At 40.9% G+C, this 23,447-nt stretch overlaps 1 protein-coding gene across 1 annotated transcript in view; it reads right to left on the bottom strand.

The window, feature by feature from the left end:
• The window catches only part of DEPDC1B (DEP domain containing 1B), a 238,206-nt gene that overhangs the window by 145,182 nt on the left and 69,577 nt on the right, over positions 1 to 23,447 (bottom strand). Inside the window, exon 4 of the mRNA XM_053701300.1 lies at positions 2,842 to 2,969. Coding sequence (XP_053557275.1) covers positions 2,842 to 2,969 — 128 coding nt within the window. The remainder of the gene's footprint in view (positions 1 to 2,841; positions 2,970 to 23,447) is intronic.

The raw sequence follows: 23,447 nt of genomic DNA on the forward strand, positions 1-23,447 counted from the left end.
TAAAACCTCTGTGAGGGTAGTATTCATAACTGAAGCCATATCTTGCAAGGTGAAAGAATTAGACGCACTAGAAGTACTTGGCGTTGCTTGTGCGGGCGTTATCGGTTGTGACACTTGGGGAGAACTAGATGGCAAAACCTGATTTCCTTATGTCTGAGAATCATGTAATGCCAAACTTTTATAAGTCAAAATATGCTGTTTGCAATTTATAGACATATCAGTACAAGTGGGACACATTCTAAGAGGGGGTTCCACAATGGCTTCTAAACAAATTGAACAATGAGTTTCCTCAGTGTCAGACATGTTTAACAGACTAGTAATAAAGCAAGCAAGCTTGGAAAACACTTTATTTAATGAAAAAAACACAATTTGCAAAAACAGTACTTTAAGAGAAAAAAAGGCATACAGAGACTGCAAAACAGGTTAAAATTGCTTAAATTTTTCTGAAATTTTAACAGTGTACCCACTAAGCTTTAGAAGGATTGCACCACAAGTTAATAAGCAATAAACCCCCAAATGAAAAAAACGGATTGAATATGTCTAAAACCGGTTAAAAACACCTATTAGCACCTTGCCACAGCTCTGTTGTGGCCCTACCTGCCCTTAGGAAGCGATAATATGGGGTTTAAAGCTTCAATTAGTCCCTCAGACGACTATCAGGACCTCAGGAGAAGTTGCTTGCTGCTTGTAAATGTAGGCCCCGCCCACCTCACTTGATGTTGCTGGGGCCTACACAAAACTAACAAACCCTGCCTGAAAGCCATGTGGGTTATAAACAACCCCAAAGAACCCTCAAGCAAATGTCCCATAAAACAGAAAACGTTACTTCCAGACACAAAAACGTTTGTCTCAAATTCACATAACAAACTGAGTGCCCGCAAAAAATTAACCCTTTATGCAAGCTAGTAAAAACCTCTGATAACACTAGGATTACTGCTTACCCTTCCCCTAATGGGGACACTGTCAGCCTTTCTGAGTTAACACAGTCTCTGCAGAAAATATGACTGAACATACCTCATTGCTGTATAGCAAGAAACTGTTCCTCACACTGAAGTTTTCCTGTACTCCTGAGCTCATGTGGGAACAGCAGTGGACCTTAGTTACAAATGCTAAGATCATCATCCTCCAGGCAGAAATCTTCATCTATGTCCTGCCTGAAAGTAAATAGTACAACACCTGTACCATTTAAAAATAACAAACACTTGATTGAAGATAAAATAAAACTAGCAGTTTAACCCCTCTTCTCTTTACTCTTCCTGCTTAGAGCCAGCAAAGAGAATGACTGGGGGTGGAGTTAAGGGGGGAGCTATATAGACAGCTCTGCTGTGGTGCTCTCTTTGCTACTTCCTGTCAGAAAGGACAATATCCCACAAGTTAGGATGAATCCGTGGACTCAGTACATCATGCAAAAGAAAGGAATTAATTTCTTCAGACACCTACCTTCACCTCCTCCATTGACAGAGGCAAAGAGAATGACTGACTGGGGATTATGGGTAGGGGAGTGACACTGAACAGCTTTGCTGTGCTGCTCTTTGCCTCCTCCTGCTGGCCAGGAGTGATATTCCCACTAGCAATTGAATGACGTTGTGGACTCTCCATATCTTAGGAAAGAAAACCGGTTTTCTCTTATGCCTTTTTAACTGTATTTTATATTGTTACTGTATTCTATATTGCAACTGTATTTTCCATAAGGGAGACATCCCTTCATTATTTGTACTATATTCCTATTAATTGGATTTAAAGTTTTTTTTTAGGTATATTAATAGTTTTAGTGAACCTCCTCCATTGACAAATAGTATGACTGTGGATTATGGATAGGGGAGTGACCCTTAACAGCTTCGCTGTGGTGCTCTTTGCCTCCTCCTGCTGGCCAGGAGTGATATTCCCACTAGTAATTGAATGATGTTGTGGACTCTCCATATCTTAGGAAAGAAAGTTGTTTAAAATTACATGCTCTATTTGAATCATGAAAGTTTATTTTGGACTTGACTGTCCCTTTAATGCATAAGTAATTAGGACACCGCTGTTCAGGTGTTTTTCCACATGTGGGTACCTGCTTTCAAATACTGTGCCCTGGTTGTGTTCTACTTGTGATACGTTATGTGCCACCACCTCTGTGCTTATTTTCCAGTAGGCATGGGCATTCGGATGCTTTGTTAGCATCGGAATGTGAAAGGCATTGGCCGCTTGCAACCTTTTTTCGTAGCCGGTGTGCTGCACTTGGTGTGCTGCACTTTTTTGTGTGTTAAAGTGCAGCACACCAAGCTCTGGATTTGTAAAGATCTTAGTGTGTTGGACTTCCACAAGAAGGAATCCAGCTCCAAAAAGAGCCAAAGGCTGCGAGCGGCTGCCTTCTTCCGCATTCAGGTGCTAACGAAGGATCCGAATGCCCATGTCGAATTTCTAGTAAATCACAAGAAACTGTCATGTTAAGTATCTTTAGTTCAAAGGAAACTTTGTACCTAATTTTGAAAAAAACAAAATTTTAATAATCAGCTACTTCAAATGACAAAAAGTAACAGAGCTATTTGTAAACAATGAAATACATTCCAGCAAATAAAAATGGAAACACATTAAAGAGGAGGAAATTGAACGGCAAAATTATCATATAATAATAACACTTTGCTTTAATGGAAGAAACATAAGAGCAGCATTTATTAATGTGATGTGTAAATAGGCACTAAGATTTTCTTTGGCACAGGTGTCTATTGCTTTGTGGTTAAGTATTCAAATAACTAAAACTAATGAAAACCTTTGATATGTAAAGCTTTGCAATTGTTTTTTTTTCAAAAAGGTAACAGAATGGTAAAAATCCTTTACAAATGGACCCGTCAGACTCACTGTAAGAGAGTTCTTGATTTCCAGATCTCTTCAATATTAGCTGCACTCAGTTCTCTGCGGTGAACCAGCCGACAGGCACGTACCTCCCCTATTGCAATGCTGTGACGTTTGTACCAGGCATCAGAATTCTAGTGCACAATAAACAAATATTCATTTAAAAAAAAAAATGTAAACACATTTGTAAAGCTGTATAAGAGATGTTACATATTAGTGATTATGTTGGTTATATCAGACTTCAACTAGAAGCTCTTACCCCATTATCGCACCATTAAACACCCAAAATTCAGTTTTCGACTGCAAATACCAAAGCAGCATGTGTAGGAAACAAAATAGAATATCTGGTTAAATGTGATTGGGAGAAAGCCATAACGTTCACTTAAAGGGACAGTGTACACCTATTGTCATATAACTGCATGTAATAGACACTATTATAAAGAAGAATATGCACAGATACTGATCTAAACATCCAGTATAAAACCTATTAAAAACTTTTTTAAGAAGCTCCCAGTTTAGCACTGTGGATGAGGTTGACTAGGACACCCAGTGAAAGGGACTGTGAAAACAAGACAGATAGCATAATCAGGAGCTAGCAGTAGTCTAAACACATGTATATATCTGACACTGTGGGGCTTGGTTAGGAGTCTGAAAATCATCACAATGATATTCAAAAATAAAATAAGCAAAAAGTATACAGTTAGAAAAACACTCCCAGACGGGCTATATAAATGGATCATCTACAAAACATTTATGCAAAGAAAAATCTAGTGTACAATGTCCCTTTAAAGGACAGTAAACACCTTGAGATATTAATATCAAATGTTTAGCTGTGTATAATAAAATAACTTCATTTAGATCTGAAAATAGGTAGAGACATTCAAAGTTAACCCCGATACATATATGTTTCTAATTGGATTTAGCAGATTTGGCTATTGAAAATCAGCTGCAGCTAACAAGATGTTAATTTGTTTTAAAGTGGTTTAGACTTGTGCGATATGTTATTATATAGCAAGAGAACAGAAATGCCTTGCTTAGGTGCTTAGTCTCCCTTTAACTGGATAACTTTTTTAAATAAGTCTGCATATTTGATCCTTCAAAAAATGAATAAAGTAAACCTATTAACTATAGGACACTCAACTACAGGGCATTCAACCTCCCCCAGTCCCCTCCACACACAGGTTTAAACAACTGAGTTAAAACAGATAACAGTGAAGTCAGTTGAATGTGAGAATAACTCAAGCCTGGAGCAGGAAATCTCCAATAGTCCAGTCCTTTTCTAGATTTAAAAAAGGTACATCAAATAATTCAAAATGAAATTTTCATTGTTCTGACGTTCATTCAGTTTTAAGAGACTCTTCAATTGACTTCTATATTAAAAAATAAAATGTATGCTTACCTGATAAATTTCTTTCCGGACATGGAGAGTCCGCAACGTCATTCCAATTACTAGTGGGATATTCACTTCTGGCCAGAAGAAGAAGGCAAAGAGCACCCCAGCAAAGCTGTTGTTAAGTGTTGCTTCCCTTACCCATAACCCCCAGTCATTCAGCCGAAAGTAAATGGAAAAAGATAAAGTGTAGAGGTGCCCCAGGTTTAGTAAAAAGAAATACTGTCTAATCTTAAGGGTGGGGTCGTGCACTCTCCATGTCCGGAAAGAAAGAAATAAATCAGGTAAGCATAAATTGTATTTTCTTTCCTAAGACATGGAGAGTCCACAACGTCATTCCAATTACTAGTGGGAACCAATACCCAAGCTAGAGGACACGGAATGAACAGGGAGGGAGAACAAGACAGGCAGACCTAAACAGAAGGCACCATCGCTTGAAGAACCTCTCTCTCAAAAGAGGCCTCAGCCAAAGCAAAAGTATCACATTTGGAAAAAGTATGCAGAGAGGACCATGTTACCGGCCTTGCAAATCTGTTCCAAAGAGACTTCATATTTGAAAGCCCAAGAAGAGGAGACAGCCCTAGTGGGAGGAGCTGTAATTCTCTCAGGAGGCTGCTGTCCAGCAGTTTCATAAGAAAAACGAATCGTACTTCTCAACCAGAGGGAAAAAGAGAAGTAGAAGTGGCCTTCTGATCCCTACGCTTTCCAGAGAAACAAACAGGGAAGAAGACTGGTGAAAATCCTTAGTAACCTGTAGGTAAAATTTAAGAGCACGCACAACATCCAAGTTATGCAACAGGCGTTCCTTATGAGGAGGAGGATTAGGACAGAGAAACGGAACAACAGTTTCCTGATTAATATTTCTATCCGAAACCACCTTAGGGAGAAACGCTAATTTAGTAAGAAGGACCACCTTATCCTCAAGGCGAATCGCACTGCAAAGTCGAGAGTTCGGAAACTCGCCGAGCAGAAGAAATAGCGATAAGAAACGAAACCTTCCAAGATAACAGCTTAATATCTATGGAATGCACTGGCTCAAACAGAGCCTGCTGCAAAACTCTAAGAACTAGGTTAAGGCTCCAAGGAGGAGCAACAGGTTTAAACACAGGCCTGATTCTGACCAGGGCCTGACAAAAAATCTGGCACATCCGCCAAACGCTTATGTAAAAGAATAGATAATGGAGAAAACTGAACTTTCATGGAACTGACAACCCTTTCTCCAGACCATCCTGGAGAAAAAACAAAATTCTAGGAATCCTGACCCTACTCCAAGAGTAGCCCTTTGATTCACACCAATAAAAAGGTATTTACGTCATACCTTATGGTAAATTTTACGAGTAACAGGCTTGCGAGCCTAAATCATGGTATCAATGACTCAGAAAACCCACGCTTAGCCAGAACAAATCTTTCAATCTCCATGCAATCAGCTTCAGAGAAATGAGATTTGGATGGAGGAAAGGACCTGAGTTAGAAGGTCCTTCCCTCAGAGGTAACCTCCAAGGAGGAAGAGAGGACATCTTCACTAGGTCTGCAAACCAGATCCTGCGAGGCCACGCAGGAGCTATTAGAATTACAGACACTCTCTCCTGTTAGATACTAGCAAGACTCATGGAAGGAGCGCAAACTGAGGAAAAGGGTAAGCTAGACCAAAATCCCAAGGAACCACCAGAGCATCCATCAGTGCGGCCTGAGGCTCTCTTGACCTTGAACCGTACCTTGGAAGCTTGGCGTTCTGACGAGACGCCATCAGATCCAACTCCGGCACCCCCAGCTTGAGGGTTAACCTGCAGAACACCTCCGGATGGAGAGGCCACTCCCCGGAATGATAAGTCTGTCTGCTCAGAAAATCCGTCTCCCGGTTGTCCACTCCTGGAATGTGGATGGCAGATAGAAGACAATAGTGAGCTTCTGCCACTGAATAATCCGAGCCAACTCCTTCATGCCAAGGAACTCCGAGTTCCTCCCTGGTGGTTGATGTAAGCCACTGAGGCGATGTTATCCGACTGGAACCTGATAAACCAGGGAAAGGACAATTGAGGCCAAGCCATCAGAGCATTGAAGATCGCTCTCAAATCAAAGATGTTTATGGGGAGAGAAAAGACTCCTCCCGAGTCCATAGGCCCTGGGCCTTTAACAAGTCCCAGACTGCTTCCCAGCCTAGCAGGCTGGCATCCATGGTCACAATCACCCAGGAGGGTTTCCGGAAGCATGTGCCCTTAGACAGATGATCCTGAGAAATCCACCACGAGAGTCTCTTGTCCACTGGTCCAGATCTATCTTCTGAGACAGATCTGAATGGTCTCTGTTCCATTGTCTGAGCATGCATAACTGCAGAGCCTTCAAATGAAATCGAGCAAAGGGAATGATGTCCATGGAAGCGACCATCAGACCAATTACCTCCATGCATTGAGCCACTGATGGCCGAACAGTAGACTGCAGAAAGAGGCAAGAAGAGAGAAGTTTGGATTTTCTGACCTCTGTCAAAAAAATCTTCATAGATAGGGAATCTATGATGGTCCCTAAGAAACACACCCTTGTAGCTGGAACAAGGGAACTCTTCTCCAGATTCAGTTTCCATTTGTGGGAATGTAGAAAAGACAACAAGATCTCTGTACGAGAGTTTGCTTGTTGAAAAGATGGCGCCTGAACCAATATGTTGTCCAGGTAAGGCGCCACCGCTATTCCCTGAGACCTGACAACTGCCAAGAGAGCCCTCAGAACCTTCGAGAAAATAAAAACAAATCTCAAGAACATGAAGATATGCATCCTGAAGGGCTATGGTCGTCATGAACTGACCTTCTTGGACCAAAGGAAGAATGGAACGAATGGTTTCCATTTTGAAGGACGGTACCCTAGGAAACTTGTTGAGACACTTTAGGTCTAAAATTGGTCAAAAAGTTCCCTCTATTTTGGGCACCACAAACAGATTTGAATAGAATCCTAGACCCTGTTACCTCACTGGAACAATCACTCCCAGGGAGGAAAGGTCCTGAATGCAGCTTAAGAATGCTTCTCTTTTTACCTGATCCACAGATAACCTTGAGAGGAGAAATCTGCCCCTGGGAGGACGAGATTTTAATTTTATTTTGCAACAATGAGATACCATGTCCACAGCCAAAAGATCTGGGACCTCTCATATCCACGCTTGACGAAACAAAGAAAGTCTGACCCCCCACTTGATCCAAACCCGGACCGGGGGCAGACCCTTCATGCTGACTTAGTCTCAGATGGGGGCTTTTTTTTATTGCTTCCTCTTATTCTAAGTGTGATTGGGGCTACAAGGAAGAGACAAAGACTTTTGACCTTTGAAGTTACAAAAGGAATGAAAATTAGAACTTTGACGTCCCTTAGGTCTATTCTTCTTGTCTTGTGGTAGAAAGGACCCCTTTCCACCCCGTAATTTCAGAAATTATCTCCGCCAGACCAGGACCAAACAGGGTCTTACCCTTGTAAGGTAGAGACAGGAGCTTGGACGTAACATCAGCTGACCAAGATTTAAGCCAAAGAGACCTGTGGGCTAGGACAGTGAATTCAGACATCTTGGCTCCTAGTCTAATGACTTGCATGTTAGCATCAGAGATAAAAGGAATTGGATAGCTTGAGAGCCTTAATCCTATCTTGGATCTCCTCCAACGGAGTCTCCTCTTAAATCAATTCAGACAAAGCATCAGACCAATAAGATGCTGCACTTGTTACTGTGGCAATACAAACTGCAGGTTTAAATAAGCCTCCAGCTTTTTGTCCATGGTATCGATAAAAGAACAGCTATCCTCAATAGGAATCGTGGTTCTCTTAGCCAGGGTAGAAATAGCCCCTTCTACTTTAGGCAGAAGAAAAAACGGGAGACAAGGAGAAAGGTATCCCTGGCTTATCCCATTCCTGTGCAATAATCTCTGACACACAGTCTAGAACAGGAAACCCTTCCACAGAGGAAGGAACATCATAGTATTTGTTATGAGGGAGGTCAACTTGCGCTGCAGCAGACGAGACATACACTTAGATTTCCTCTTGCGCTTACACATCATGGGAAAAGCAGATAAAGCTGCAGATACCACAGGAGATATATGAGCGTCAAAATCTACTGGCAAATAAACTCCTCCAGGAGGCTGAGAGGAACTGCAGGGTATTGTATATTAAGCTGCTAAGGCTTGGGACGTGTGAGAGGAAAGCTGTGGCACTGTCTGAATAGCATCATCCTGCCAGACATTAGGCTGAGAAACAAGTAATTTGTCTTTACTGAGGTGCCCTAAAGTAACATTCAGAGACTGAACGAACTAAGGACTCTTAGTTCGTTCAGAACCAAGGACTCTCCAGTCGGCCAGACAACATATCACAGCCGCAACGAAGAGAATCTCACAGAAAAGACACTGTTCTGCACTTAGAAGTGGAAGACCGGGAGGTCACGTGAGTGGCATTAAAAGAAACTGCGCAATAAGAAAAAAAGCGTGCGTTTCATACTCTGAAGTGAAAAACAGAGTAAACGTTTAAAACATTCCCCACATGAAAGGTTAGAGGCCTTCCCAAACCTATAAGGAAGACCGTTAACCCTATAGTCTCTTTTCACATACAAATAGTGCCAGCAAACTGCCCCAAAAAAATCCTTACTAAAGGATTATAATGTCCCATGAAATTAATGCAGAATTAAAAATTGATAGTGCAAGTCTCCAGTAACTAGAAAACATAAGCACTTACCTGCAAATCTAGCTGTCGGGCAGGAAGACAGCTCACAAGGCGTGAAATGACACATACTCCTTACAGAGACCTGTTTAAAAAGAAAGAACAGAGTAACCAACTCTGGCTTTCTATACCAAGGGCAGCAAATATGTTAGAAAACAAAGCAAAGACAGCCTCGCCATTTTCTAACTGTTTAAAAGCCACCACTACTCTTACTCAAGAGATTGACGTGGACACAGCTAAAACCAAATCCTTGCTTGCAGGGAAAAGTACCCAAAAAATAAATAAAATATCTTCAGACACCAACTTCACATCCTGCATTGACAGAGGCAAAGAGAATGACTGGGGGTTATGGGTAAGGGAAGTGACACTTAACAGCTTTACTGGGGTGCTCTTTTCTTACTCCTGCTGGCCAGGAGTGATATTCCCACTAGTAATTGAATGATGTTGTGGACTCTCCATGTCTCAGGAAAAAAATTTACTTCCTTCCCTTGGTATCCTTTGGTGAACAGCATACCTAGTTAGGCTCAGGAGCAGCCCTGCACTACTGGAAGCTACCTGGTGAATGGTGGCTTTACACATATGCCTTGTCATTGAATCAGATGGTTTTGGCTAAGTCTATTGCTGCACTGGAGCCGACTTTAATATCCTTTCAACCCAGCTAAGGGGTTAAACAGTATCAAAAAAGAGAGATATGATAATTTCAGAGCAAAGATCAATCTATTTTAATTAATATATAAAAAATGTGAGTAGTTATAAAGTTAGTTTTTGTAAAGGAATCGTCTCCACCATGACAAAACATAGGTTTTCCTTTTATCGCATTTTGCTAAGGACAATTAGGGACAAATTCCAAACAATGGCTGTGGAATATGAAAATGTTAAAGAACCAGTAAATATAGTAGAAGTTAATTGAAAAATACACAATAAAAAGTCAATGCAACAGCACTTACTGCATGTTTTGATAATGGAAGTATATTGTAAAGTTTTTTGTTTTTTAATTGCATTCATTATCTGAACCATGAAAACAACAGGGTTTACCCCCAGCCATTATTTGCACAGTTCAGTCTTTGGACATTTTATTGAATGATTTATATTGCCCCTAACTGTCCTCAAGAAAAAAAGGAGGGAGACCAAAGTTTCAACATGGTTATGTAAATTACTTTAAGTTATCTCAGTTGAACTGGAAAGCCTACAATTGCAGAAAAAGCAGAGAAATAAATACAAATATTGCAACAGGGAATACTAGTGCTAGAAAGGGACTATGGAACCTGGTGTTGACACCTTAGGAGGAACCAAATGCGCTCACCAGTAGAGCTCCCAGGAACATACATTTGCAACTCCAGAACTTGGCTATTCACAATGCCTGCCGCACCCCCAACCCTGCACTGAAGGGTTTCCCTGTTTACTCCAATCACCACCAGCTGTCCATGTCCAGCTGTGACATTTTCATTGGCGTCTGATCCTTAGCCCCAGAGACCAGAGTGTTTGTTGGTGAATGCAAAGAAAGCACAAGGTCACCCTTCTATGTCCACTTCTTAGCTATCCTCCATAATGGATACAACATGAATAGCTTATGCTTTCATTCTCTTTTTGCCCTATGTTTGGAAGGGACATCAAAGCTGGTTCTGACCCACATCCACAGGGTACATCTAGACTTTTATACCCGTGCACACAGGCATCTACAGGCTGCAAAAGATTATTGATCTCTTAGGACCTTCCCCTTTTATTCACACCTGTATTGTATAGTATTTCTTGTTCTACAGTTTTTTGGTAGATGTACAATAGTTTGCATCTCTATTATGGCTACAGTCGTGTTTCCATTATTTCAAAGTAGTATCTGTTAAATGTAAATTTTTGCCTTTAGTATGTTTTTTATGCTAGCATAATAGAACTATATGCTTATCTAGTTACTGTTATTACTTATCACCTGAGCAACAAACCAAATTCCATGGTTAATTATATCCTCTCTCTCATCAGCTGTTTTTTTGGGGGGGGTTTTTGCAGTTCTAAAAAAATGTATACCCTTATTTTATAGGTTTAATCAAGGTTTTCTTTTCTTTCCGTTTGTCTGTGTTAGCATTCATCTTTTTGTTCCACAGTGTACATTCCTCAGGAACAATTCAATTCCCTTTAACTTACTACTATGGGAACTTCCCAGCTACATCCCTTAAAACTCATCACACAAAACGTCAAGGGTTTTAACTCTCAAAAACGCCAACTTGCTCTCACAGGTTTCTGCACAAGGGAGTGGAATCAAGAAACCCACTTTAGACCCCATAAAAAAAACAAAATGTATGCTTACCCAATAAAAATTTTTCTTTCTTTCTTGACACGATGAGTCCACGGATCACCATTAATTACTGTTGCGAATAACTCTCCAGCCCAGCAGGAGGCGGCAAAGAGCACCACAGAAGAGCTTTTACATATCTCCTCCATTCCCTGCCACCTCAGTCATTCGACCGAAGTAAAGGAGAGAAAGGAAAAAAACAAGGTGTAGAGGTGTCTGAAGTTTATAACATACTAACAACCCATCTAAATAACAGGGCGGGCCGTGGACTCATCGTGTCAAGAAAGAAAGAAATTTATCAGGTAAGCATAAATTTTGTTTTCTTTCTTATGACACGATGAGTCCACAGATCATCATTAATTACTGTTGGGAATCAATACCCAAGCTAGAGTACACAGATTATAAGGGAGGGCCAAGACAGGAAACCTAAACGGAAGGCATCACTGCTTAAAAAAAAAACTCCAAAAAACAAAAAACCTCAGCCGAGACAAGAGAGTCAAATTTCTAGGAGTCTGAAAAAGAAGAGAGGACAAGGTTTCAGACTTGCAAATCTGTTCCATAAAAGGCTTCATTGTGAATGCCCACAAGGTAAAGAAGTAGCCTTAGCCTTCTGTCTTTAACGTTAAACAGAAGACTGACTAAAATCCTTAGTCGTCTGTACAAAGAATCATAATGCACATACCACATCCTGCAAAGGAGGATTAGGACACAAGAAAAACACAACGATCTCGGGGCGGAGCTAGCCAGCCTGAGAGATGGCGGCTGTCTAACTGAGCTCTTAGGCCCCAGCTAGGTGAAAACGCCTTAGGCATTAGCCATCCTGCACTTTAAGGCCATAAACCGCTAGATAAATGAGCGACTAACCTCAGACATAGGTTCTGCTAGACCTGTGTGCCTCGCTACAAGAGATCTGCCTTTTGGGAGAAAGCGCACTGAGCGCACATACACACCTCGCTTCAAGCTCTGATGGCGGCATGGTAAGGGAAGATCAGGGTCCGGAGACACCTACATTAAGAGATACCCAGAGACAAACCATCCGGAAAGCACATAGACCTTCCAGAACTCCGGTACCTTAAATGCCACACCGGAACGTACTGAAGATAATGCAGCGACGGGCCGCAGCCTGTACTAAAGTTTTGATGCGCACTTAAATTACCATCCACCGGGAGCAAGCTACAGCAAACAGATCACTGCAACAAGGGGGTAAGAAAAACGGATCATATAATACTCACCCTGCTATAAAAGAAAAGTTGTGCTCCATCACCCTCACAGTGTTAAAGACTTATTATAGCAAGCGGTGCACTAAAAACTTTGACAGCTAGATTAAAGGTGTTATAAACATCCCCTCAAGTGCATTTGACAAAATGAAAGCTTACATACCCTGCTATAATTAACACATACGCTGCTGCATGTGGAAAAGTCTCATAGAATCAAACACAGCCCTCCAAGCACAGACAACCAAATATAAGGTGTCACACATTATATGGACATTTGTACAAGCCTCTGCACATGGAAAACTTGATCACACCTTAACTACTAACAGCTGCAGTGTGTTCACTCTTTTTGGGCCAGATTAACAGATTATACTTCTTATAAAGAACCTGCAACGACAGTATATACTTAAAGAACTTTGTACTCAGCACCAAGATCTTTATCTATCTTTTAAGGATTTAGTGAAGGCAGAGGGGCAAAATCCATCCAAAGATGTCTCCAAAAAAAATTAATAAACCAAGCAAGAATGCTAAACCCCTGAAAACATCCACTCATACAGTAAACAACTTTTTCAAGATGCTTGAGACAAAAAACATAGCGCCTACAGAAGATGCAATGCCAGACCTTAGGTCTGAACACAGTTCTTCAGAATCTGAAAGTGACCTCGCTTCAGAAAGCATTACCATCCCCACAGCTCTCTTCAAAACAATCCCTTCAAAAAAGGACTTTTCTTCTCTTATTTCACAGGTCAAGCAATGCATCAAGGAGGAAATCTCAGACCTCAAAAAGGACATCTCTGACATTGGTCACAGAGTAGAATCACTCGAAAACACCCAGGATCTACATGCAGACACTATCACAGACCTGCAAAGCACCGTTCAGAAACAAGATACAACTATCAATGAGCTGGAGGATAAGATAGATGATATCGAAAATCGCAGCAGACGTCATAATATTAGATTACGGGGAATCCCTGAAACCATTTTACCACCAGATATTGAACAATATCTCCAAGACTTCTTTAGCACGTTAAAAAAAGAAGAAACACCCTCAAAAATCTGCATAGACAGAGCTCACAGAGCCCTACGACCTAAACCACTAGCGGGACAAGCACCAAGGGACATCATAGCCCGCATCACTAATTTCCAAGAGAAAGAGGAGCTAATGAAGTTAGCCAGAGAACAACAGCCCATAAAATATGACAACATGGACATTCAAATGTTCGCCGATTTGTAACAGAGAACTCTTTCAAAAAGACGAGAACTTAAACCACTCACGTCGCTATTGAGAAAACTAAACATCCCCTACAGATGGGGGTTCCCCTTTCATCTGTTAATCCTTTGGAAAGGAAGACGCATCACTTGCACATCTACTAAAGATATACCAGACATATGCAGGGATCTGGACATCCCTATCCCTCAGCTAGAGGAAAATGCAGAGCCTCAAGAGAAACACACAAGTCCAAGCAAACCGAACCCTCTACCACAAAGGAGTGAGTGGAGACAGGCGTCTCAGAAGAAACCCCGCAAATCTGTACAATCCACATCTCCATCATTAGAAGAAAGGGGATGAAAAATCTTTGCTGCACACAAGGACATATCCTGAACTCTCGAATAGTCCCCAATGGAGACCCCTAACTGCAAGTATTATCTATACTCCAGAACTCACGAGGCATACAGAACCTCAGAGATATTAAAATAGTGTCTTAAAGGTTAAATTGTTAACAGTTAACTAATGTTGACTTTATTTTTTTTTTCACCTAGCCGGGAGTTTATCTCCCTAGAATAGAATTATGTTGTTTGAACATGTGTTGAAATTATTGTGTTTTACTGTTCTTCTTCTTTACCTATTCTTCTCCCTTCCTTTCTTTTCTATTCTGTCCTGTTCTCTATTGAAGCATATGACACCACTTATATGTTCACCAGTATATAATCTATGTTCACACATACTACCCTCTCTGACACATATACAACATGTCGATTAATCACACACCACAAAATTTAACTATCTTCACACAGAACGCTAAAGGACTCAATTGCCCTAACAAGAGAAGGCTAGCTATACTAGACCTCCAAAAAAAAGGAGGACACATACTAATGCTCCAAGAGACCCATTTCAAGGGGAAAAATATCCCCAAATATTTCTCCTCACATTACCCCCTACATTTCCACAGCACTAACCCTCACAAAAAAATTAATGGAGTAAGCATTTTAATCCACAAATCTCTCCCCTTTGTTAAAACCCAAACCATAGGAGACAAAGAAGGCAGGTACATATGTTTAAAAGGTCTCCTATATGGTAAACCAGTAACTCTAATAAACGTCTACACCCCAAACTCACACCAAGATAAATTTGTATCCTCAGTTGTAGACCTACTCCTTAAAGAAGCAAAAGGCTCCTTAATCATGGCAGGAGACTTGAATCTCCCCCTAGACCCCACAGTCGACTGCTCAAACCCCTCTTCTAGAGCTAAAATCCCGAACCTCCCTATTATCTGGCAAAAATTTAAACTCCTCGGCTTACATGATGCCTGGAGATATTTCAACCCTCAAAAAATAGATTTCACCTTTTTTTCCCATCCAAAATGTAACTATTCCAGACTGGACTACATTATGGTTGATCACCTAATCCTATCACACACCACACACTCCTCCATACATCATACAACTTGGTCAGACCACTCCCTAGTATCATGCACCATAAAATGGCCAACGGCCCCCATAAGAACTTTTCAGTGGAGATTGGATGACACATTACTGCTAGACCCAAAGCAAACAGAGTTATTTTCAGAACAGATAAGCTCATATTTCTCTATAAACGAGACACCAGATGTAAATGTGGTCACCCTCTGGGAAGCCCACAAGAGTACTATAAGAGGGGAGTTTATCAAAACTGCCGCCCAAATAAAAAAGAAAAGACGTGAGGAAATAAATCTCTTGGCTAAAGACATATCAGACTTAGATTACAAACACAAATCTAACCCCTCTGACAGATCCACCCTAGAACAACTACAATCCAAAAGAGAACAAATGAACCTTTTATTACAGATAAAATCACAAAAACAGCTTCTACACCTTCAGCAAAATTTCTACAGGGAGGGTAATAAGTCAGGCAAACTCTTAGCTAGAGCATTAAAAAAGCAACAACAAAAAACCTATATCCACGCTATAAAGAACCCAGATGGCACACACCTAGAAGACACAAAATCAATAGCTAAAGAGTTCAAGAAATTTTACCACAAACTCTATAATCTTTTCCCATCTAGAGACCCTCACAGTCACGCCTCCCTCTGTAATCAATACCTAGAAAATCTTCCTATCCCCAAACTGAGCCTAGATCAATGCAACCAATTAGATCGTCCAATCCAATTGTCAGAGGTAACAGAAGCGATAAAGCAATTAAAACAAAATAAAGCTCCAGGCCCTGATGGCTACACAGGTTTATATTATAAAACCTTCGCTCCTCTGCTAGCGCCACATTTAACATCCCTATTCAACTCAATCCCAGAAAAATTCCCTTTTCCTGACGAAATGTTGCAAGCCAACATTTCAGTTTTAACAAAACCTGGCAAACCCCCGAACTCACCGGCACATTTCCGTCCAATCTCCTTACTGAACATTGACCTCAAAATGTATGCGAAAATTTTAGCAACCCGACTTAATCAAATTCTCCCCTCCATAGTTCATCAAGACCAAGTAGGGTTTATCCCACAGAGAGAAGCAAAAGACAACACGGTCAAAGTATTAAATTTATTGGAATATGTTACACAAACCAAAACCCCGACTGTTTTCGTTTCCACTGACGCTGAAAAAGCCTTCGACCGACTAGACTGGACTTACTTACGCACGACCCTACAACACTTCCACTTCCCAGAACCCTTCATTTATAAAATACTTGCCTTGTACTCAAACCCTACAGCACAGGTTAAAATTAATGGTACCCTTTCGGATCCCTTTGAAATCCGAAACGGTTCTAGACAAGGCTGCCCCCTCTCACCACTTCTTTTTGTTTTATCCCTAGAGCCCCTGGCTATCAAAATACGGTTAAACAACCAAATTCAAGGTATATCTATTGCTAACCAGACACATAAACTAGCCATGTTCGCAGACGACATCCTCCTAACACTTACAAACCCTAAAGTATCTCTACAACAAGCTATCACTGAACTAACACAATTTGGCACAGTTTCAAATTTTCTAGTAAACATGACTAAATCAGAATACCTCCCTATAAACCTAACAACCCCCACCCTTAACAACCTGAAATCCACCTGTCCCCTAAAACAACAAACTAAATACCTCAAGTACCTTGGCATTCACATTACTCCAGATAAACAAGACTTGCGCAAATATAATTATGGTAATCTAATCACAGAGCTCCTAACCTTAACATCACATTGGCTTCCAAAAAATATATCGTGGATAGGCAGAATGCAAGCAACAAAAATGGTCCTGCTCCCAAAAGTATTATACATTCTCCAAACAGTCCCCATCCCAGGCATACAAAAAGACCTAGACACTATGCAAAAGATCATAAACGGATACATTTGGAACCGTAGGCCCCCACGAATTAATAGAGACACACTTTTTAAACCCCCATCAGAAGGAGGTCTTGGGGTCCCACATCTCCTATCCTACAAACGTGCCATATCGCTACAGAGAGTACAAGACTGGTACAAATTTAACACTTCCAACCACAAAAGCTGGGTGCAAATTGAAATCGATTTAGCTCCTAATCATGACCTCAGCACGGCATGTTGGAACCCTGTTTACCTTAACAGACATTCCATCTCTTCGTCCTCAATCTCCAATGAGACCTGGTCAGACTGGGAAAATCTCTGTAATACGTCAAATAAAATCTCTTCCAGAATCTCACCCCTCACCACGCTCTTAAATAACCCAGAATTCAGCCCCGGGAAAACCTCAGATTGCAAACTCCTCACAGACCCACAAAAACTCCTTCCCATGTACCTTATCACTCACGAGACTAAGTTTATTAAAGATAGAACCCAACTTGACCTATTAGAGCATCCTTTCTTATCATCTTGGCTCCATGTACACCAAACAAGACACTTTATAATGACACATAAATTTAAAAAAGACCTCACTCGGCCTCCCACAATATTTGAGCAAATGTGTATAACTACAGAGGAGATAAAAGGAGTCATTTCCAAATTGTATAAACTCATCTTAACATATACCTTCCCCGAACTCCCCTCCTACACTAAAAGATGGGATAATGAGTTACGCCTAAATACCCCTGCTAAAACTTGGTCGCTCAGGTTCTCATCTCTGTTACACTCCGCTCACTCAGCTCATGCAAAAGAAACCAACATCAAATTATTGATGAGGTGGTATTTAACGCCAGCCAGAATCAAGTACATACACAAACAATCCTCAGGTTCATGCTGGAGAGGCTGTCACAAAGAAGGCCACCTATCCCACATCTGGTGGGAATGTGAACATATTAAACCATATTGGTCCATTATTTTTTCGAGTATTAATAAAACACTGCACACTCAAATAACACCTGGCCCAGAAATAATAATCTTAAGGCACCCACCGTCAATCACATGCAAAATACGGCAACATTTATTCCATATCATGCTAAATGCAGCTAACCAGCTAATACCAAGAAAATGGAAATCATCTGTAGTGCCCACAATGTCGGAATGGATAGAATTAGTTAATAGAAACCTACTCCTAGAGAGACTATATTACCTCAAACTAGGTCAAATTACACTACACCAGGACATGATGTTCTTGTGGGAATCCTTCAAATTTAGTGATCTAGACACATAAACCCATCTCAGAGATATATACTCATACTCCTAACAATTTGGTCTATGCTTTTTTTTCCTCTTTTCCCTCTTTTTCTCTTTCCTCTCTCCTCTTCCTTCCCATCTTTTCTATTTCTTTCTCCAATTGTAACATTGAACAAGTAAATTTGGATTCATGAAATCCATAATAGAACTGCACTAGAAATAAGAGAAAATAATTTTCTGATGTCCCCCCTTAACGGAACATGGAGAGGCTCACATACCATTCTCCTCAACTCAATTACCTTGAGCCTACCATAACATTTGCAAAACTGTGAAAAGACTTTGAACCACGGGACAAAGAAGAAAAGACTCTAATTAATAATATGTGCAACATTTACTGTAACAAAACCCTATTTACCTGTAAGAATTCTGAACTACTCTCTGGTTCTATTGTTTTTTCTTGTTAAAGTTTTACTTCAAACTATAATAAAAATAATATAAATAAAAAAAAAAAAAAAAAACACAACGATCTCTTAATTAATGTTCCATTCCGCAATTACTTTAGGGAGAAACCCTAATTTAGTAAGTAAAAACCCACCTTATCCGATGAAAAATAAGTTAAGGAGGCTCATACTGTAAAGCTGAGAGCTCCAACTCCACGAGCAGAGGAAATAGCAACAGGAAATCTAAGGAATGCAACGTCTCAAACTGAGCCCCTTGAAGAACCTTAAAGTAAATGTAAAGTCAGTATGATCTCTAAAGTTCACATTAAAAATTAAGTCAAAATAACAGCATTTTGGATTATTGATTGACATGGTAGGCTCGATCATGTCAACCAATAATTGTATTCCCCCCGGGGGGACCAAACCCCTTTTGCTGTCACGCGTCCGTATTGCTCTTCTGACAATGATTAATGTAGTTTGTGCACATTTTGCGCATGCGCAATAACAGAGTTAACAGACTTAGTCATTGATTCGTGAAGTTTTGGAGCGCTAGGTAAGTATTATGGTACATGGGCTCCGCATTCTAAAATAATATAATTAATCATAACAGATTAATGGTTATCGGGACTTTTCTAAAGTAACCATTTATAATTTGAACACATGTGCATCGGCGGTTAATGCATGCGCGGTGTTTATCAATGCCAGGAGCGCGCACTGCCATTACAAAAACAGCGGGTGGGACCGATGTATATGTAGGATTGAATAAGATCAGGAAGTTGCGGGTGGGAGGAGCTGGTAAATACAACGGACGAAATTTAGGAATATAATTATAAAATTTATTTTACATTTTAAAAAAAAATGAAAGTGGTGGTTTGATTAATATAGTAATAAGCTATTGAATGATACTTTGATGTCATACAAAATTTACATTTTTACTTTAAGAACTAAACTAAGACTCCAAGGAGAAGTAACTGATTTGAACACAGGTCTGATCCTGACCAAGGCCTGACCAAACAAGTGTACATCTGGTAAATCCACCAGACGTTTATGTAACACAATAGACAAGGCAGCTATTTAATCCTTTAGGGTAACGTGCTGATAATCCTGTCTCCAAGCCTACTTGGAGAAAGGACATAAGTCTAGGAACCGAACTCTACTCGAAGACTAGCCTTTGGATTCACACCAGTATAAATATTTACACCATATCCTATGGTAAATTTTCCTAGTCACAGGATTATGAGCCTGAATCATGGTCTCAATGACTGATTCCGAAAATCCACGCATGGATAAAATAAAGCGTACATCTTCAAGTAGTCAGCTTTAGAGAAACTAGACTTGGATGAAAGAAGGGTCCTTGAAATAGAAGGTTCTTCCTCAACGGAAGTCTCCAAGGTGTATACTAAATCCTGCTAGGCCCTGCCGGTGCAAAGAGGACCACAGACGCCCTCTCCTGCTTAATTTGAGCCATAACTCGAGGAAGAGAAGCAAACAGAGGAAATGGGTATGCAAGACTGAAATTCCAAGGTACCACCAAAGTGTCTATCATTACAGCCTGAGGGTTCCTTGACCTCGACCCATATCTCTGAAGCTTGGCATTCTGACTAGAAGCCATGAGATCCAATTCCAACTGACCACCTTCGAGAATCAGGCTGGAAAAAAAACCACTTCCGGATGGAGTACCCACTCCCCTGGGAGAAAGGTCTGCCTGCTTAAGTAGTCCGCCTCCCAGATATCCACTTCTGGAATGTGGATCGCCGACAGACAGCAAATGTGGGTCTCAGCCCACTGAATGATCTTGGCTACTTCTGTCATGGCCAAGGAACTCCGACTTCCTCCCTGACATTGATGTAAGTCATTGAGGTTATATTGCCCGACTGGAACCTGATGAACCAAGCCGAAGCTAACTGAGGCCAGGCCAGAAGGGGATTGAAGATTGTTCCCAATTCTAGATTGTTTATGGGTAGAACAGACTCCAAACGAGTCCATTGCTCCCCACCCAAAAGGCTGGCATCTTGTCACAATCACCCAGGAAGAACTGCGAAAGCAGTTGCCCTGGGAGCGAAGATCCTGAGACAACCACCAAAGTAGAAAATCCCTTGTTTCCTGCACCAGCTGTAACCGCAGAGACAAATCCGCATACTCTCTGTTCCACTACCTGAGAATGCTTTAACTGTTGAGGTCTGAGGTGGAAACGGGCGAACGGGGTGATGTATAATGCCGCTACCATCAGCCCAATTATCTCCATGCACAGAGTCACTGATGGCCGAAGAGAGAACTGAAGTGCTAGGCAAGAATCGAAAATCTTTGATTTCCTGACTACTGTCAGACTTCATGGATGAGGAAAACTAATATAGTTCTCCAAGAAAACGATTCCAAATATTCCTTCCATCCGTGAGACCGCAGGAAAGATAATCACATTTCCATGAGTGAACTTGCTTATTGAAAGGACGGCGCCTGAACCTCCAGATAAGGTGCCACTGCAATGCCCCACAATCGGAGCACCACCAGCAGGGATCCTAGAACCCTTGTAGAAAATTCTGTGAGCTGTGGCAAGGCCAAATGGAAGAACCACAAACTGGAAGTGTTTGTCTAGAAGCAAACCTTAGAACTTGAGATGGTCCTTGTGATGGGAACATGTAAGTAAGCATCCTTTAAATCCACTGTGGTCATAAACTGATCCTCTTGGACCAAAGGAAAAACTGAAACAACAGATTCCATCTTGAAGAAACTTGTTTAGACTCTTGAGATCTAAAGTGGTCTGAAGCTTCCCTCCTTCTTGGGAACCACAAACAGATTGGAATAGAATCCCAGACTTTGTTTCTGCATTGGAACAGGAACTATTACTCCCAGGTAGGAGAGGTTCCATACACAGTGCAAGAACGCCTCTCTTTTTCTGCAGATAATCTTGAAAGCAGAAAACTGTCCCTGGGAGAAAAAGCCCTGAACTCTAGTTTGTATCCCTTGGACACACTGTCCTCCCGGATCGGGGGCAGGCCCTTCATGCTGTCCTTGATTCAACAGCAGGCTACCTGGACTGCTTTCCCCTATTCCAAGACTGACTGGGTCTCCAGGAAGGCTTAGACTGCTCCTGCTTTGAAGGAGTGGATTTCACTTAAACTTTCGAAAGGAACGAAAATACTCTGACATCCTTTTTGTTTATTTCTCTTATCCTGAGGGAGGGAATGTTCCTTGCCTCCCATAGTATCAGAAAGTATCTCTGTCAAACCAGGTCCAAACAAGGTCTTCCCCTTGTAAGGAATTGCCAAAAGTTTAGAATTAGATGAGGCATCCACAGACCAATATTTTAACCATAATGCTCTGCGGGCCAATATGGCAAAGCTTGAAATCTTAGCTCCCAGCTTAATAACCTGAAGGGAAGCATCTGTAATAAAGGAATTGGGTAAATTAAGGGCCTTTATCCTATCCTGGATTTCTTTAAGAGGAGTGCCTGTCCGAATAGAATCAGACAACGCCTCAAACCAGTACGCCACCGCACTGGTGACAGTATCAATACAAAACACAGGTTGTCATTGTAAATCCTGATGTACATACATTCTTTTTTTTTTTTTTTTTTTTTTTTTTTAAATAGGAGATGGCAACAAGGGGATACCCAGTTTCTCCCATTCCTTTGCATCATCTCTGTAGCCCTATCTGGTACAGGAAATACTTCTACCATGGAGGGCATGTCAAAAACTTTGTATAGTTTACTGGACTTATTAGGATTGACTACGCCGTTAGTGTCGGAGTCATCCAGAGTAGCTAAAACCTCCTTAAGTTGCAAACGGAGGTGTTCAAGCTTAAACTGAAACGACTTCAGTATCAGATAAATGTATTACACAGACAGAGTCTGAGATTTCCCCCTTATATACTACCTAAGTATCTTCCTCTTCAGGCAAGAAACATTCGGAATAACTACTACTGTATCAGCAACGTTATTCACTGATTACATACATTTCCTCAAGCGGTTTCCCTGCAGCATGGGAAAAGCAGACAATGCATCAGATATCGCCAATGACAGAGAAGATGTCTTGCAAAGTAACTCCAGGTGGAGTTTGAGAGGAAGCGCAGGGCACTGCATGTGTGGGCTACAAAAATTTTGGACACTTGAGTAGAAATTTGCGGCATATATTGAGCATTGTTAATAGACTCCTGTACAGCATCCGCCTTAACAGGAGTTGGCTCAGAATTATTTTCTTTTTTATCCCTATAGTAAAGTTCTCTCACAATATAAGGAACAGAAAAGGGGATTAGTGGTTCCACATTTGTTTCAAAAACATAAGCTGACACTTTGTAGGGCCTCTTGGTCCAATCTGACTCACATATGGATGATTAATCAAATAAAAGTTAACTTTTTTAATAAAAATTAACACAGAAAAAACGTTACTCTCTCTTTAAATTTTAAAACGTAATTTATTTATTTATGTGTGCAGAAATGGCCGAATAGGTACTCAAATATTGCAGAACCCCTCTACACCTCAGCTTAACCTTGCTGAGGTGCCTGCCAGCCCTTCTGACACCAGTTAAAATCTCAGTAAAAATTCCGGACTCAGCTGTAGCGATGTCCGGTCCTATGTCCAAATACTCATTATCTTATTGTGTAAATACTGAGTGCTAGTACATTGTGTCCCCAGCAGTTATACTCATTCTTATATACAACATTATGGTATAACATCATTATTGTGTTGAAACAAACTACGGAAGTTATACAACCACTTTCCTTTATCACTTTGGCTGTAGTAGGTGCACAAAGTTCTAATTGTCCTCACATGTGGTGTGTTTCTATTACCTGTTCAGGCTAGGATGAAATAGATCGACAATATTTACCATGCATGGCGCTAAACACGT

This window comes from Bombina bombina, chromosome 2, assembly GCF_027579735.1.
Source record: "Bombina bombina isolate aBomBom1 chromosome 2, aBomBom1.pri, whole genome shotgun sequence".
Lineage (NCBI taxonomy): Eukaryota > Metazoa > Chordata > Amphibia > Anura > Bombinatoridae > Bombina > Bombina bombina.